Source organism: Cucurbita pepo, chromosome LG15, assembly GCF_002806865.2.
Source record: "Cucurbita pepo subsp. pepo cultivar mu-cu-16 chromosome LG15, ASM280686v2, whole genome shotgun sequence".
In the NCBI taxonomy this organism is placed as follows: Eukaryota; Viridiplantae; Streptophyta; class Magnoliopsida; order Cucurbitales; family Cucurbitaceae; genus Cucurbita; species Cucurbita pepo.
The window spans coordinates 2,314,715-2,332,742 of NC_036652.1; the positions used below are offsets into that span (position 1 = coordinate 2,314,715).

The window sequence follows — 18,028 nt, forward strand, 5'->3', positions numbered from 1 at the left end:
AGATCTCTTGCTCAAGGTATATTCTTTTTCTTCTTCAAACTCAACATGATAAGTGTAGTCGAGTCAAAGGAGAGAGTGTGTATAATTGTGTCTTGATGGTTTGAATAAATTTGAAAAGGTCAAAGTGAAGTTCCATAAATGAACCCTCCAAATATTCTTTCAAATCCTTGAAGTTCTATTAATAAACAAACTAAAATAGCCTTATATGATGAACACATTACAAAGCCTCCCACTTTTTGATGCGAGAATGATGGACAATGAAACGTTGATAGAACGTTGAATTTGAGGAAGAAAAGAGAAACCCACCAAGAAAAAGCAAAGAAAAGGTTAGAAGAGGAGAAAAAAAGTGACAAGATTGAGAAAAAAAAAAAAAAAAAACCAAACAATCCATGGCGCCAAGCAAGATTAGAAGAGCATTAGGAGCTGTGAAGGACAAGACAAGCATAGGTTTGGCCAAGGTGGGTAGCAGCAATTCCTTGTCGGATTTGGAAGTGGCCATCGTGAAAGCCACACGACATGAAGAATACCCAGCTGAGGAGCGCCATGTGCGAGAGATTCTAAGCCTCACATGCTACTCAAAGGCTTACATAAGTGCATGTGTTAATACGTTGTCTAGGCGATTGAACAAGACAAAGGATTGGACGGTGGCACTCAAAACACTAATGTTAATACAACGTTTGGTGTCGGAAGGGGACCCGGCTTACGAGCAAGAGATTTTTTTCTCGACAAGGCGTGGGACGAGGTTTCTAAACATGTCGGATTTTAGAGATACTTCTCAGTCGAATTCTTGGGATTATTCTGCGTTTGTTCGTACTTATGCATTGTACCTTGATGAAAGGCTTGAGTATAGGATGCAAAGTCGGAGGGGGAGAAGGAGTGCGTTTGGATTGCTAGAGGAAGAAGACCAACAACAAAATAGTAATAGAAATAGTAATAGTAGTAATACCAACAATGACGATGACGACGACAATGATAATAATAAGACTATTGTGATAAGAGCCACTCCGTTACATGAAATGACAACTGAACAATTATTTTCAAAGACACAACATTTGCAGCAGCTTCTTGAACGCTTTTTGGCTTGTCGTCCAACAGGTTCGTTTCATTTATGTGTCGTGTGTTTGCATGTGTTCGTTCGAATTATCTCTCATGGCTATTAAACTAGATGAAATTGATTAGTTTTTTTATTTTCTTTATTTTATCTAAACTTCACATGATTTATTTNATAAACAGGGTGGTGTTAGTGGCATTATATCCTATCGTAAAGGAGAGTTTCCAAATATATTATGACATAACCGAAACTATGGGAATCCTAATTGATCGTTTCATGGATTTGAAGATTCGCGACTGTGTCAGAGTGTATGAGGTTTTCTGTCGTGTTGGGAAGCAATTTGATGAACTAGAAATGTTCTATTCTTGGTGTAGAAGCATTGGAATTGCTCGCTCGACCGAGTACCCAGAAGTCGAAAAGATTACTCCCAAGAAACTCGAAGTCATGGATGAGTTCATCAAGGACAAGTCTGCCTTGGCTCAATGCCTAAGAAATGAAGGAGATGAAGTGGAAATCACAAAGGAAGACGAAGACGAAGAGGAAGAGGAAGAGGAAGAGGAAGAACAAGAACACGAACACGACATGAATTCCATTAAAGCTCTTCCACCACCTGAGAGCTTCGAGGAGGAACAAACAGCCTTATTAGTGAACGAAGAGAATGAAACTAATGAGATGAAAGCAAAAGAGAAGAGGGATGAACATAATCCTATGATGGGTGATTTCTTGAACCTTGATGAGGAGCATCAAATGACAAGAGAAGAAAATGCAGAGAAATTGGCGTTTGCTTTATTCGATGGAAGTGCTCCGATTATCGACGCTTCGGTACCAGCTCTACCGTGGGAAGCCTTTAGCGACGACGCACCAGATTGGGAAACTGCATTGGTTCAATCAGCAAGCAATTTATCAAATCAAAGAACTGACCTTGGTGGAGGTTTTGATATGCTTCTTTTGGATGGCATGTATAAGCAAACAACAACGATGTCAACAATGGCTGGCTCAGGTTATGGGGTGAGTGGCAGTGCAAGCAGCATGGCACTTGGGTCTGCAGGGAGACCAGCCATGCTTGCATTGCCAGCCCCTTCGACCTCGGAAGGCGGTGTGGCAAGCTCATCCTCGGTCATGAGCGACCCGTTTGCTGCATCGGTGGCTGTGGCACCTCCGGCATATGTTCAGATGTCGGAGATGGAGAGGAAAAAGAAGCTGTTGGTGGAGGAGCAGCTCATGTGGCAGCAATATGCAAGGGATGGGAGACAAATACAGCCCAACCCTTATACAGGAGGCTACACACACAGTTACTAGGGTTATGGCTCACTCTCACTTGTTAGGGCAGTTAAACCAACTCTCGTACAAGCTCCTAACGGTTCATTAACTCACCTTGTAATTTTATGGTCCTTAGTTTCATTTTTTTCTTTTTTCTTGTGCTTTTTTACTCAGTAAAAGACGACAATACAGTGTTTGTATGTGCTGTTACTTTTGGTAGGGATGACACAAGGTAAATAAACAATTTATTTAACATTAGATTTGTGTTTATTTAATTTTCTGATCTCCTAGTTGTAAAAGTCTCCTGTAATCCATTATACTTACGGCATCCATTATACTTACGGCAGCTTTTAGCTATATTGTATGCATGGGGTAACGAGATATTGATTATACGGTAGTTAGGAGCTCTTTCTCTCGCGGTAGTGCGCCCTCCCTATTTTGAGTGGGTGCTCGCAAGGTCAAAGTCCAAAATGAGATTCTTTCATTAACACAGGGGCAGGGTAAATAGTTTCAGGGTAAATAGTTTCAGTGATTTACACCTCGAAGTAGAATGTGTAAATACCGGATACATAGGTTGAGTCATTCGCCGACCAACTTGTTTTTCTAGGAAAATAAAATCAGTGAAGAAAATGAGTCTGGATTATGCACTCAATTCATGATACTATTGCTAAGACAAGATCAATGGTACCCTGCAATGGCAGACAAACCTAGATAATCTGCTCTGGAAGATAAAAAGAAATGTTCGTCAAGAATGTCCCATACGGATTTTCTTATATAACATTTCTAGAAATGTAACAACCCAAACCCACCGCTAGCAGATATTGTCCTCTTTAGGCTTTCCCTTTTGGGTTCCTCTCAAGGTTTTTAAAACGCGTCTGCTAGGGAGAGGTTTCCACACCCTTATAAAGAATGATCCGTTCTCCTCCCCAACCAATGTGAGATCTCACAATCCACCCCCCCCCCCCCCCCCCCCCCNAAACCAGTGTCCTCTCTGGCATTGTTCCCTTCTCCAATCGATGAGGGAGCCCCCAAATCCACCCCCCTTCGGGGCCCAGCGTATTTGCTGGCATACTGCCTTGTGTCCACCCCCCTTCAGGACTCAGCCTCCTGGCTAGCACATTGCCCGGTGTCTAAATTTGATACCATTTGTAACAACTCAAGCCCACTGCTAGCAGATATTGTCCTCTTTGGGCTTTTTCCCTTTCGAGCTTCCCTCAAGGTTTTTAAAACACGTTTGCTAGAGAAAAGTTTCCACACTCTTATCAAGAATGTTTCATTCTCGTCCCCAACCGATTGGAATCTCACAAGAAGTATGCATGAGTTTAGCCCTATAACATAATGTTATTGCAACTGTTTTACGTACATAAACCACAACAAAAAACTTAAACATCACAAATTTCTCATAAATAACTCCTGGAAATAAGAGTTATGAGCGGGTGAAGGCAACAAGATCTAAGTGGTGAATTAGTGAGTTAACATGGCACTACTCTACTTCTGATAACTGTTGAATAAAGAGAAATGAAGTTCTCTTTTATATTCTTCTTGACCATTTGGAATGAAAGGTTTTCTGCTTCTTAAGAAAATTAATATCCATTTAATTAGCCAAATATGTCCTCTTCCAAGACCTAAAGAAAATGAAATACAAAAATCAATGCAGGCAACATACAACACAGTTGGTTTTATTGGTATTCACAAAATCAATCAGATCTGTCCTTTTTTGTTTTTTCTTCTGCCTCCGTGGGATGGCGACAATATCAGAGTAAATAGATGGAATTGACAGATTCAGAAAATACTCAAGATAACTATGAACAAGGTAGAAAACGACATACACTGATGAGCTCATTTTCAGTCATCCAAGGCACAGCGTCTTACATCTGGCAAATCAGCTTGAGAAACTCTTCTAGTAGAAACACCAAGCTTAGTCCCAACACGAACCAAAGTTTCAAGTGATCTGGAACTATTTGCTAACAGGTCCTCATCTATCTGGATCGAGTCCTGCATCAAAATTTCCAGATTGTATCTCAAAAACTTGTAATAGATAGCTGGTACGAGTGGAACTTTTCACATTACTCAAAACTAAATATCAGAATAGAATAGAAACTTTTAATTCATATGCAGGTATAAGTTTGGATCTTTGTTTATACACAAAACACATTATTTGATAGGCTACATCAGCTAATGGGTTTGTGAACAAAACACATAGCTGGGGGAAGAGGAGCGAAAAAATGTATAGAGCACATGTCAAGTAATATAGGCTGCATAAAAGTTGAAAAATCAATGAAGATTTGGTGGGTGGCTTCAAATTCATACCCATAGTGATAACCATGCTCGATCGAATTAACTGAACTATGCCTATTTGTAAATCCAGATAAAAGTGGAAAAATCTCAACGATAATGATGAAAATATACACATAAGTACACCAAAAGTACCACACATAATTATGAAATCTAGTGATTAAATATCAACTATGATCAGGTGTGAGACTACAACTAAATCATTTTATGGAAACACGCATCAATGAGGAAAAACTAGGCAAAATGTCGATGAAGTATCTTTCACATACCTTTTAAAGTGCTTATAGAAAACTGAAAGTGTGACTAAAATTTTAGAGAGATAAAAAGTGCTTTTGATCAATTAAAAGGGAGTTTTGAAATTGTGATGATCAAAAGTGGCTTGAAATTTTATAGAAAAAAAATGTTTAGTGCTTTTGGATGAAGCATGTAACAAATTTCCTATTAAAAGTACACATACAATAAGTGATTAACTTAAAAAAGCACTTATTTCCACACACTGAATGGCTAGGAAAAGTGCACATCATCAGCTGTAAGATTGTAGAAAGCAATTTTGACCAACTTTCAGTTCCACAATGCTTGTGTTGTTGAAATATGAACATTTATACTGTTGCCTTTCGATTCTTCTGATATGTTAGCAGATGGCATAAATAAATGCTGTATTCTTGTTCTTCTGAAAATGTGAATATTTGACCCAAGCATACCAACTTCTTTTCATAAATACTTCAGGCGAAAAAAGATCTAAAAGAAAAAAAACTTCTAAGATTTCCCAAACTTTCAATCACTTCAGTTTGAAATTTTTAGTTATCTTCCAAAGAGTTCCATCAATGCAAGCTTTTTCTAAAAAAAACAAAAAATAGCTTCAGCATCTCCCTTAGTACAGCTATGTCAGGTGAAATAGATTTCAACCTCCACGTGGTTGGTATGAAGTAATTGAATTAATGGACATAGAAACAAAAATTTAAATTACGACAAATTAAATGAACACTTGCCTTTTCAAAGACACAAATTACAGTACTTCCACCGAAAGAGAAATACCCAAACTGCAGAAAAAGGGTATCGGTTAGAAGTTAAGCCATCGTAAGTATGCTACATATGAAGAAGGTATTTATCGTAAATTTACCTCTTCTCCTTTTTTTACATAATCTCCCTTCCCTTTTGTGAAGGTTATGCTGCCAACCATGGTAGCTCCAATTGCAACAAAAGCAACCTATAGTAGATGGCGATACTCTTTGTTAAAAGAATAATGTGGTGTTTTTGTCTTTCAACTCCATAGATAAGAGGTCAGGAAATATAAAATAGCTAAGCGCCTAATATAGTATACTTGCAAGCCATTGGCAAACAACAACTCAACAAATATGAAAGTCACAGCTGACAGTTAGCCAAAGAATGCAGCAAATTCAAGAAAATTGTCGGAAAAAGAAAATCATAACCTAAGTAATATGCTTAAGTTTTTTAAGTAATATAAAATCATAAGACTCATACATCTACAACGGCATTTGATTGAGTTTGTTAACGTAACAAAGGTACTTAAAACTTAAAAGAGGTTCCTTGTGATATTAGAACTTGAGGTCTCCTTCCGTAGCAATTTCAGTTATATATATATATATATATATATATATCTAGATGCTTGATCTCTTAAACAAATAACACATAGTGGGATGCAAGTTTGTAAAAAATTCCATACCACTCGATTAGAAATCAGGACATATTACTGAAGTTCGGGCTAACATAGAGTATTTCTCTTTCACACAAAACAATCTTTTTCATATAAATATTACCAACTAATTTGTGCACTCGCCTTATAACCAACATCTGGAAGTAGTAAACAGTGTTCTCAGATATTTAAAAAGACCAAAAGTAAAAGGATAAACCTTGCCAAAATCAGAAGATGAAATTATAGCTACTGATCGCTTGTTTTCCGTGAAGACATTGCAATACTTGCTATTGACAGCAATTGGATTAACCTAGCAAGGATAAAAAAAAACAAGTTTAGTGGAAAGTGCAAGATCTGAAATCATGTTTAAAAAAAAAGTAAAAAAAAAAAACGAAGCAAGATTTTTATGCATTCAATAAACATACAGTATACAGGCATCCAGGTATGTCCACAATTTGTTCAATGAATCCAGAGACTGGAAAATGGAAGCGATGATAATCCTGAAACATAGTAATCCTGCTTAGCTGATAATAAATGATAAGGTTAAATACATCACCCTGTTATGTATAGGGAAAATAAGGTAAATACTTGTGGTGCCAGACGAAATATCACCAACGTCCCATCCATAAAAGCACCCGCGCTTATCTCTTGCCCTAGAAGACCTTGAACTGAAAACTTCCGCCCCTACAAGTCCAAAACAACAATTTGAAATGTGGAAATACCCAAAAATGTTATTGTACAATTCAAGTTCTATTATTCTGCAATTAGTGCAGACATGTTTTCTTCTGGGTAGACCTAATATATTATGGAAACGCATTATCAAAAGTTTTTCTTCATTTCCTGATAAAGCATTCAATTTCAATAAAGTATATTTTCATCAGAATTATTTAGAATATCATCTATTACATTTTGACTGAAATATTTGCAATATTCCATCTAAATATGTTTTTTTACGTGAGTTTTTTTGTCCACTACAAGAAGGGTATTTAAAGGAATTGTCCACTACAAGAAGGGTGTTTAAAGGGAAACAAAACATAGTTTACGGCTCCACACCAAATTGTAAGTCATCGGCTACAGCAGGGAAATGATATACTTTTTCCCGTTTATATTCTTCCTGCTTAGATTAGTTTATTTTTATCATTAACATGCAATGCAAAATTAATTGCAACAGCCCATGCCACCAAGAGAGGCACGAGATGACTTGGTCATGGAAGATAGAACAAAATACTTTTTTCTCATTATACAGAGCTCTGCCAGTATTTCTTTATATTATTAAGAACATAGAGTCTCAATTATCTTTCTACTTTTCAGTATAATTTTTTGGTGCATGGCTTTCTATAACTAACTAAATGGTAACAATAAATCTAAATAGATCCCTAAATACGAGGTAATAATACAAATAAATTAGAAAAATTGACTACTTCCCTTATTTAATAGATTACACAAATATCTTTTTTAACGCTAAAAATTACACAAATATTTCGTAAAACAAGGTCATTCCTTGAAACACATGTTTTCAGTTTCTTTCCTTGTTTCTGGTCCAAAGGAAAGGAAAAAAGGAAAGACAAAGGATAAGATTGAGCATATCCCAACCAGGGAACTATTATCCATCTTATCCGACTTACTCTTAACTCTTGCTTGCCACTCATAAGTGGTAAGCCCCAGATCGTATATATTCTCTTTGCATGATTTCTATACTAGTCGGTCAATTCAGTTCGGCTTTTTCACCTCCATTCGGTAATCATGTTGTTTCTTATTTTCTGGTTTTAAAAGATCAGCATGTTTACCACACACAAAAAAAAAGGTAAGTTTTCCATCTTCCTTGAAAAAACATTTGAGTTCTAAGAAAAGTTCCAAAAACTATATTTTTTTTTTCTTTTCTAATTTTGGCTAGGTTGAGTAGTGATTCTACACTTAATTTTCAAAAACTGATAACTAGAAACAAAATGGTTATGAAAAGGAGGCTTAATTTTTGACAATTTTCCTTCAAATAAAACATCTAGGTCGCATCTGGGTTAAATGTCAATTTTGGGAACCAAGTTCTATCAATTTTCCAACTTAAGAATAATAAACATAATCCACCAACTACTTGCTAAATAACTTTAATGAAAAACATATGTAGGCAAGAGTCCATAAACTCTATATTGACATTATTAAAGGTAGAAAGTACCTTAATCCACAACCTTAGGCTGTCATCGATTGATTTAAATGCCATTAATCGGCAATCAGCAGCACATACTGCAACATCATCACATTCCACATGTGCAATTGGTCTCACATCGGGCTTCAACTCTCTTATAAAGAATTCATTAAATGTCTGCAAATGTGAGAGTCAAAAAGATATATTTTTTTTGGCAGAAACCGCTCTTAAATCAATAATACAAAATAAATTTGTCTGTACCCAAGCTGAATTGAAATAATGCCACAGCTAATGCAGATGGTTATGCACTATTAAGAAAATTCAAATATGCAAGAGGATAGTAATAACATCCTCTTCCCAATTCCAGCACTCAGAAAAAAAAAACGAATTACTTGCAAGTCATTTAAAAGTAGTAGAAAATTGAAGCTTTAATATCTTTTTCTCAATATATTTATTTATGTTTAACTGTGAGTCCCCAAGTGAAGTCATTGCTCAATTAGACAAGGCATTATAACCCCTGCAAGTGAATAGATGTTCAAATCTCCACCCCAACTAATAAGATGAGAAAATGAAGAAAAGAGTAAAGTCATTCAACCTATATTAAGCCCACAAGATAAACCCTCTTCCGATATCTGAAGTTGGAGAACACGTAGGATATCAATATTCTATATAGGTTCCTATCAATGCCTTAAATATATTTGTGAAAACAATTAGCCTTTTAGTTTTTAAGCCAAATTTGTCCACCTATTTTTTTTTTTTTTCAATGAAAAACTAACCTTTGATTGAGAAAAAGTTAATGAATATAAAGGGCATACGAAAACATCATTCTATTGTCAAGACTGTTTAAATGTGGGCAAAAAATATTCAAGAGTAAGAAACAGCACAGTTAATTGATCCCCAAATCACACAACGCCAAAGATACAACTCAACAAACAGAAATAAAGCAATCTTTCTTTCAGAAATTTGAAACGAGAGACAAGTGTTACTTGCACATGTAAAACACTAGAAAAAAACTTGATATAAAAAGTTACATCGTCCCAAGATTTTGAGATGAAAATTAATGAAAAAACTATGGGTTTTTCTCCCTCTCCATTTAACATGAAAATCTAGATTCATGAAGGTAGGAGAGATACCAAACAGTAAACCACACTTTAAAGCTTTACAAAATGCATTACTAAGATGCACTCAAGTAACGACAAAAAACTTAAGCTTTCCAAAACCTAAGTCATAGATATTTCAAGAGCACAAAATTATGGTATGTTACCAACTTGTAATAGAAAGCAATATTTGGAATGTGGAAACAAGGATCAAATCGTAGGGTTCAATATTATCCCTCACTTGTGGTTAAGAAATTTGCACAAAGGTCCAATAAGTAGTTATCAATATGAACTAGGAAGGAAATAACAATATAGGAGCTCGATCCCATGACCTCCTACTATGATACCACGTTAAACTCACTTTCAACTAAAAAATATAATCTAATGAGCTAAGAAAAAAATTGATATTTTATCAATACTNTTCTACACTTAATTTTCAAAAACTGATAACTAGAAACAAAATGGTTATGAAAAGGAGGCTTAATTTTTGACAATTTTCCTTCAAATAAAACATCTAGGTCGCATCTGGGTTAAATGTCAATTTTGGGAACCAAGTTCTATCAATTTTCCAACTTAAGAATAATAAACATAATCCACCAACTACTTGCTAAATAACTTTAATGAAAAACATATGTAGGCAAGAGTCCATAAACTCTATATTGACATTATTAAAGGTAGAAAGTACCTTAATCCACAACCTTAGGCTGTCATCGATTGATTTAAATGCCATTAATCGGCAATCAGCAGCACATACTGCAACATCATCACATTCCACATGTGCAATTGGTCTCACATCGGGCTTCAACTCTCTTATAAAGAATTCATTAAATGTCTGCAAATGTGAGAGTCAAAAAGATATATTTTTTTTGGCAGAAACCGCTCTTAAATCAATAATACAAAATAAATTTGTCTGTACCCAAGCTGAATTGAAATAATGCCACAGCTAATGCAGATGGTTATGCACTATTAAGAAAATTCAAATATGCAAGAGGATAGTAATAACATCCTCTTCCCAATTCCAGCACTCAGAAAAAAAAAACGAATTACTTGCAAGTCATTTAAAAGTAGTAGAAAATTGAAGCTTTAATATCTTTTTCTCAATATATTTATTTATGTTTAACTGTGAGTCCCCAAGTGAAGTCATTGCTCAATTAGACAAGGCATTATAACCCCTGCAAGTGAATAGATGTTCAAATCTCCACCCCAACTAATAAGATGAGAAAATGAAGAAAAGAGTAAAGTCATTCAACCTATATTAAGCCCACAAGATAAACCCTCTTCCGATATCTGAAGTTGGAGAACACGTAGGATATCAATATTCTATATAGGTTCCTATCAATGCCTTAAATATATTTGTGAAAACAATTAGCCTTTTAGTTTTTAAGCCAAATTTGTCCACCTATTTTTTTTTTTTTTCAATGAAAAACTAACCTTTGATTGAGAAAAAGTTAATGAATATAAAGGGCATACGAAAACATCATTCTATTGTCAAGACTGTTTAAATGTGGGCAAAAAATATTCAAGAGTAAGAAACAGCACAGTTAATTGATCCCCAAATCACACAACGCCAAAGATACAACTCAACAAACAGAAATAAAGCAATCTTTCTTTCAGAAATTTGAAACGAGAGACAAGTGTTACTTGCACATGTAAAACACTAGAAAAAAACTTGATATAAAAAGTTACATCGTCCCAAGATTTTGAGATGAAAATTAATGAAAAAACTATGGGTTTTTCTCCCTCTCCATTTAACATGAAAATCTAGATTCATGAAGGTAGGAGAGATACCAAACAGTAAACCACACTTTAAAGCTTTACAAAATGCATTACTAAGATGCACTCAAGTAACGACAAAAAACTTAAGCTTTCCAAAACCTAAGTCATAGATATTTCAAGAGCACAAAATTATGGTATGTTACCAACTTGTAATAGAAAGCAATATTTGGAATGTGGAAACAAGGATCAAATCGTAGGGTTCAATATTATCCCTCACTTGTGGTTAAGAAATTTGCACAAAGGTCCAATAAGTAGTTATCAATATGAACTAGGAAGGAAATAACAATATAGGAGCTCGATCCCATGACCTCCTACTATGATACCACGTTAAACTCACTTTCAACTAAAAAATATAATCTAATGAGCTAAGAAAAAAATTGATATTTTATCAATACTTCAACAAAACATGCAGGCTAGTAAAACAATCTTTACATTGTACCTTGAAATAAAAGATAGTGTACCTTGAAATATTCTAAAGGATGCTTCACTTCATTCATATTGATTTGATCCTGCAAAACCCAATAAATTTTGTCATCCAAGATGCGACTTACATAACTATAGGTTAAAGAGATCAAAAAGTACAAAAGGACCGGAGAGCTAGATGAATTCTTTCCAATTGGTTTGTCAAATTCAGGCTGCCAATTTTTAAACCATCTCCTTCTAAAGGTTCAAGAACTTTAGCCAAACCAATGCGATGTTTTAATCTTCCCTCCCCATTGCCTTAACATATGAATATCTCATTTTTCTCTCTAGCTCTTACAATCTAATTAGAAAATGGTAGGTTTAGAATTCTAACATTTTCACCTTGTAAAAATATTTTAAGACACCCGCCACCAATTCGTAAGTACAGTCATTGAAAATATCCCTTCGTTAGAGAAAAGGCTTTTTTGTTTGCACCTAGTATACAAGGTCAGTTCAATTATATTTAGGTTAGTATTAAACCATCTTCTTCAAAACATTTCATGGATTTATGCACTTTTCATTATCATGTGCAGAAGCTCCATCGATTAAACCTATTAACAATTGTAATAACTCAAGAAAGTAAACGTTGACGATTATAATATGTAATTTTGAAATTTAGTGAAACTTGAAGGGAAATAACTCAAAAATAATCATTGCCTTGAAAGATTCAATGAAATGTGGAATATCTTTTGCAGATTCAACTGAATCCATCCGCTTTCCTTGCTTTTCAGAAATGCTATGTAAGAGTTCTTTCACCCCTGCATTAACCGTCAAAGAATGTTGGTTTAAATCAAACAAACAAAGGAGTGAATTAAAAATAAAATAATATGAAATAAAAAGCCACCTGATAGTAGTAAAAGTGGAGCATATAATTGAAGTTTTAACTCAAAATTTGATAATGAGATCAGAATTACACAAGTGAAACTGTGAAAGTAATTAAAATTTAGTACTTAAAGTAATATGTTAAAGTATTCTAAAGTTTTTTTTCAATGCCTTTTTAAGTTTCTTGCAGATATACATTGAGGAAAGTGTATCATTGAAGAGTTTTGAAAGAGGAGCAGTTTCCTTATTTGCTTGGTGATTTTGGAATGCAGGTATTGGCTGTCCTTTATCGATGAGTTTTGAAAAGCAAAGGAAACAATAAAGAGAATATAAAGAAGATAAAAGGGAGAATGAAAAGAAAAGGAAAAAGAGATAGAAAGGTGAACTACAGGTTATGTTCAAGGAATTTTCAACAGCTTGTAGAAGAGTTAAGTTTTGAAGTAATAGCAGGAAGAGGGTAGTTGTGTTCCAGATAATTAGCTTTGGTTCTCGATGGAGGTCTTGAGACTGGTGTTTTCTATTCAATGTTGATTTGGGTCTTTATGAGAAATGGTGTTCAAGAGGTGAAGCAAAGCTTTTTGAGTTGACCTATTTTCCAGCTCAGTTGCAGTTGCAGGTGGATGTTGTTTGCTCAATGTTTTTTTTTTTTTTTTTTTTTTTTTTNGAAAATTGAAGCTTTAATATCTTTTTCTCAATATATTTATTTATGTTTAACTGTGAGTCCCCAAGTGAAGTCATTGCTCAATTAGACAAGGCATTATAACCCCTGCAAGTGAATAGATGTTCAAATCTCCACCCCAACTAATAAGATGAGAAAATGAAGAAAAGAGTAAAGTCATTCAACCTATATTAAGCCCACAAGATAAACCCTCTTCCGATATCTGAAGTTGGAGAACACGTAGGATATCAATATTCTATATAGGTTCCTATCAATGCCTTAAATATATTTGTGAAAACAATTAGCCTTTTAGTTTTTAAGCCAAATTTGTCCACCTATTTTTTTTTTTTTTCAATGAAAAACTAACCTTTGATTGAGAAAAAGTTAATGAATATAAAGGGCATACGAAAACATCATTCTATTGTCAAGACTGTTTAAATGTGGGCAAAAAATATTCAAGAGTAAGAAACAGCACAGTTAATTGATCCCCAAATCACACAACGCCAAAGATACAACTCAACAAACAGAAATAAAGCAATCTTTCTTTCAGAAATTTGAAACGAGAGACAAGTGTTACTTGCACATGTAAAACACTAGAAAAAAACTTGATATAAAAAGTTACATCGTCCCAAGATTTTGAGATGAAAATTAATGAAAAAACTATGGGTTTTTCTCCCTCTCCATTTAACATGAAAATCTAGATTCATGAAGGTAGGAGAGATACCAAACAGTAAACCACACTTTAAAGCTTTACAAAATGCATTACTAAGATGCACTCAAGTAACGACAAAAAACTTAAGCTTTCCAAAACCTAAGTCATAGATATTTCAAGAGCACAAAATTATGGTATGTTACCAACTTGTAATAGAAAGCAATATTTGGAATGTGGAAACAAGGATCAAATCGTAGGGTTCAATATTATCCCTCACTTGTGGTTAAGAAATTTGCACAAAGGTCCAATAAGTAGTTATCAATATGAACTAGGAAGGAAATAACAATATAGGAGCTCGATCCCATGACCTCCTACTATGATACCACGTTAAACTCACTTTCAACTAAAAAATATAATCTAATGAGCTAAGAAAAAAATTGATATTTTATCAATACTTCAACAAAACATGCAGGCTAGTAAAACAATCTTTACATTGTACCTTGAAATAAAAGATAGTGTACCTTGAAATATTCTAAAGGATGCTTCACTTCATTCATATTGATTTGATCCTGCAAAACCCAATAAATTTTGTCATCCAAGATGCGACTTACATAACTATAGGTTAAAGAGATCAAAAAGTACAAAAGGACCGGAGAGCTAGATGAATTCTTTCCAATTGGTTTGTCAAATTCAGGCTGCCAATTTTTAAACCATCTCCTTCTAAAGGTTCAAGAACTTTAGCCAAACCAATGCGATGTTTTAATCTTCCCTCCCCATTGCCTTAACATATGAATATCTCATTTTTCTCTCTAGCTCTTACAATCTAATTAGAAAATGGTAGGTTTAGAATTCTAACATTTTCACCTTGTAAAAATATTTTAAGACACCCGCCACCAATTCGTAAGTACAGTCATTGAAAATATCCCTTCGTTAGAGAAAAGGCTTTTTTGTTTGCACCTAGTATACAAGGTCAGTTCAATTATATTTAGGTTAGTATTAAACCATCTTCTTCAAAACATTTCATGGATTTATGCACTTTTCATTATCATGTGCAGAAGCTCCATCGATTAAACCTATTAACAATTGTAATAACTCAAGAAAGTAAACGTTGACGATTATAATATGTAATTTTGAAATTTAGTGAAACTTGAAGGGAAATAACTCAAAAATAATCATTGCCTTGAAAGATTCAATGAAATGTGGAATATCTTTTGCAGATTCAACTGAATCCATCCGCTTTCCTTGCTTTTCAGAAATGCTATGTAAGAGTTCTTTCACCCCTGCATTAACCGTCAAAGAATGTTGGTTTAAATCAAACAAACAAAGGAGTGAATTAAAAATAAAATAATATGAAATAAAAAGCCACCTGATAGTAGTAAAAGTGGAGCATATAATTGAAGTTTTAACTCAAAATTTGATAATGAGATCAGAATTACACAAGTGAAACTGTGAAAGTAATTAAAATTTAGTACTTAAAGTAATATGTTAAAGTATTCTAAAGTTTTTTTTCAATGCCTTTTTAAGTTTCTTGCAGATATACATTGAGGAAAGTGTATCATTGAAGAGTTTTGAAAGAGGAGCAGTTTCCTTATTTGCTTGGTGATTTTGGAATGCAGGTATTGGCTGTCCTTTATCGATGAGTTTTGAAAAGCAAAGGAAACAATAAAGAGAATATAAAGAAGATAAAAGGGAGAATGAAAAGAAAAGGAAAAAGAGATAGAAAGGTGAACTACAGGTTATGTTCAAGGAATTTTCAACAGCTTGTAGAAGAGTTAAGTTTTGAAGTAATAGCAGGAAGAGGGTAGTTGTGTTCCAGATAATTAGCTTTGGTTCTCGATGGAGGTCTTGAGACTGGTGTTTTCTATTCAATGTTGATTTGGGTCTTTATGAGAAATGGTGTTCAAGAGGTGAAGCAAAGCTTTTTGAGTTGACCTATTTTCCAGCTCAGTTGCAGTTGCAGGTGGATGTTGTTTGCTCAATGTTTTTTTTTTTTTTTTTTTTCCTTCTTTTTCTATGAGAAACCGAGTTTTTGTTAAGATAGATGAAAGAATACTCGACACATTCAAGAAAACAGCCCAACAAAAGAGCCAAACCAAACCCTAAGCTAACCAGGGTCAATGTATACTGTCAGCTGCAAGTTTTTTTATTTGTATTGTTCTTTTTGGTATTATGTTAGGTGGTCTAGGTTCTGTCGGATTGTTCACTTTTAGTCGGTCACTTTCATTCGACCAATGAAAAGTTGCTTCCTTTTATGAAAACAAAAGTGTTAAATGGAGTAGAAAAGTAAAACTAGAAGAGTAAATGTTAAATGAATAGAAACATTGACAAAAAGCTGAGAAATCCTTGGTTAAAAATTATCTTTCTCGAGAACAATACTTTCTTATATCCACGAGTATCTCCAGTGTTCAGGCCAATGCATGCAACCACACATTAATCACTTAACCCAACAATATTTGGTTGTCAAGAAGCTCGTAAAATTTAATATTCCATATAGGTAGCCACGAAAGGGTTTGAACCTATTCCCCAGAGGTACTGTTTCTTTTTTTTCCAAATGATCCACCATTAAGGGGTGAAAACGGTGGAATAGCATTACTAATTACTCTAAAATAATAATGAATAATAATTAGAAACAAGCCATCGTACAGAGGAGATAGAAAAGTAAGGTCAATAGGTTTTCTAACAGGTATAGATAAGTTCGTAAGTTTTGAAACGGGTATATATGTTACATTTCAGGACCTCTTCACAAACTAAATCATACCTTTATCCATAAGAGCAAGACCGACTTTTGACTGATAGATGGCCCTCATTGACAAAACAATCTTTCCATCAATTATCTCTTCCACTAGCCTTTTTTTCTGCCGATCATAAACCTAAAGAGTAATCTGTGAGCTAACAAGCAAAAAGTAAAAGATGAAGATACTAAACTCAGAAAGAGGTCAATAATATTACAAATAGTTCAAAAACATTTCCCCAGAAGTAGTTAAAAGTAAATATTTGGTTACATTTTAAAAAATGCTGATCCAAATTATCTCTTTGTTTTTTCTCTACTATGTTGGATTATTTTGTTCTTTTAAGGATGTTGACGTTTCTTCAAAGCATAGTAAAATGCACTAAAAAGTTTCACTGGTACACGTGGATATAAAACTAAAGAAACAGAGAACTTGCAACAATTTACCAGAGAGATTATCGATTTTAGGTATCTAGATCCTTTAGAAACTTGTGAAAAAAAACATGCTCTTAAAGTTGAACAATTTTTATTTTCATTCCCAAAATAATCCCTTTAAAATATGTACGAATGTATTAAGCTGCAGATGTGCTCACTAAACATTAATACTTCATTGGATGTAATTAATTACATGGAAGAGTATTAGTATAAGAAAGAAACTTAATTTGAAAAGGAAGTGAAAATTAGAGAAGGTACATACTACAATATGAGATGCACTTGAACCAGAGTTTAGACCAACATCATACGATGAAAAATGGGCCCATTCGCTTAACTTAAACATCCACCTGCAAAGCATCTGAAATTTCTCAATCTCTACAGAAAAAGAAATGGAGACAAATATCATATGTTATGACAAAGCTCACTCCCCTTCCCTCCCCTCCCCTCCCCTAACTCAATGTTTTGAAAACATTAGGTGCATTAATGCTCCTTGCCTCAGATGAACAAGTTTCTTCCACTTCCAAAGTCATTTACATGCTTGCTTGGAAGTTGAAGGCCTCTAAAATTGTAGGATTCTTGGCTTTAACTCTAAATTCAATAGTGTGTACAGAATCCAAAAAAGTAGTCCTAACTTATGCCTCTTCCCCAAATAGTGAAACCTTCGCAATTTTTTGGATGAAACCGGCAACATATTTTGTGCATTACAATTTGGCTGAACATCTTCAGGGGAAAAAAATTGCAAGAGTTTCGTTCTTTTCCAGAAAAAAATTTGTTGGATAGTTTAGAATGGTATCCTTTTTCCAATTTAGTCTCAATGGTGTACTATGTACGTTGTATTGATAGTTATCTCATTCAAAGCCTTTTGGGCCAAGGTTTCTCCAGTAGTTCAAAGGTTCAGTGGAAAAAGTTTAAAGGCGCTGGATTTTAGGGTAGAGAGAAATCTTCGCTTTTTCTTTTCTTTTCTTTCCTTTATTTTCTTTATTCCCCCCCACCCCCCC

The 18,028-nt window shown here is 34.3% G+C and overlaps 2 protein-coding genes across 3 annotated transcripts in view; one reads left to right on the forward strand and one right to left on the reverse strand.

Moving 5' to 3' along the window:
• Nucleotides 1-389: 389 nt before the first annotated feature.
• On the forward strand, nucleotides 390-2,431 carry LOC111776449 (putative clathrin assembly protein At1g03050). Of its 2 annotated transcripts, XM_023655884.1 has the most exons (3): nucleotides 390-880; nucleotides 920-1,099; nucleotides 1,219-2,431. In XM_023655884.1, exons 1-3 carry the CDS (start codon nucleotides 390-392, stop codon nucleotides 2,348-2,350), a joined length of 1,803 nt encoding a protein of 600 aa, XP_023511652.1. In that variant the 3' UTR covers nucleotides 2,351-2,431. The 2 variants fall into 2 exon arrangements, with proteins under 2 accessions (XP_023511652.1, XP_023511651.1); XM_023655883.1 differs by having other exon boundaries at nucleotides 390-1,106; nucleotides 1,226-2,431.
• Nucleotides 2,432-3,963: 1,532 nt separating this feature from the next.
• The window catches only part of LOC111811391 (phosphatidylserine decarboxylase proenzyme 2-like), a 28,574-nt gene continuing 14,509 nt past the window's right edge, over nucleotides 3,964-18,028 (reverse strand). The window contains exons 11-21 of the mRNA XM_023698206.1: nucleotides 17,293-17,377; nucleotides 16,626-16,737; nucleotides 15,047-15,147; nucleotides 14,389-14,436; nucleotides 10,183-10,329; nucleotides 6,849-6,944; nucleotides 6,686-6,760; nucleotides 6,478-6,570; nucleotides 5,727-5,813; nucleotides 5,596-5,646; nucleotides 3,964-4,306 (exon numbers count right to left, since the gene is read on the reverse strand). Of these exons, the coding sequence (XP_023553974.1) occupies nucleotides 4,157-4,306; nucleotides 5,596-5,646; nucleotides 5,727-5,813; nucleotides 6,478-6,570; nucleotides 6,686-6,760; nucleotides 6,849-6,944; nucleotides 10,183-10,329; nucleotides 14,389-14,436; nucleotides 15,047-15,147; nucleotides 16,626-16,737; nucleotides 17,293-17,377 (1,045 nt within the window). The 3' untranslated portion in view covers nucleotides 3,964-4,156. The remainder of the gene's footprint in view (nucleotides 4,307-5,595; nucleotides 5,647-5,726; nucleotides 5,814-6,477; nucleotides 6,571-6,685; nucleotides 6,761-6,848; nucleotides 6,945-10,182; nucleotides 10,330-14,388; nucleotides 14,437-15,046; nucleotides 15,148-16,625; nucleotides 16,738-17,292; nucleotides 17,378-18,028) is intronic.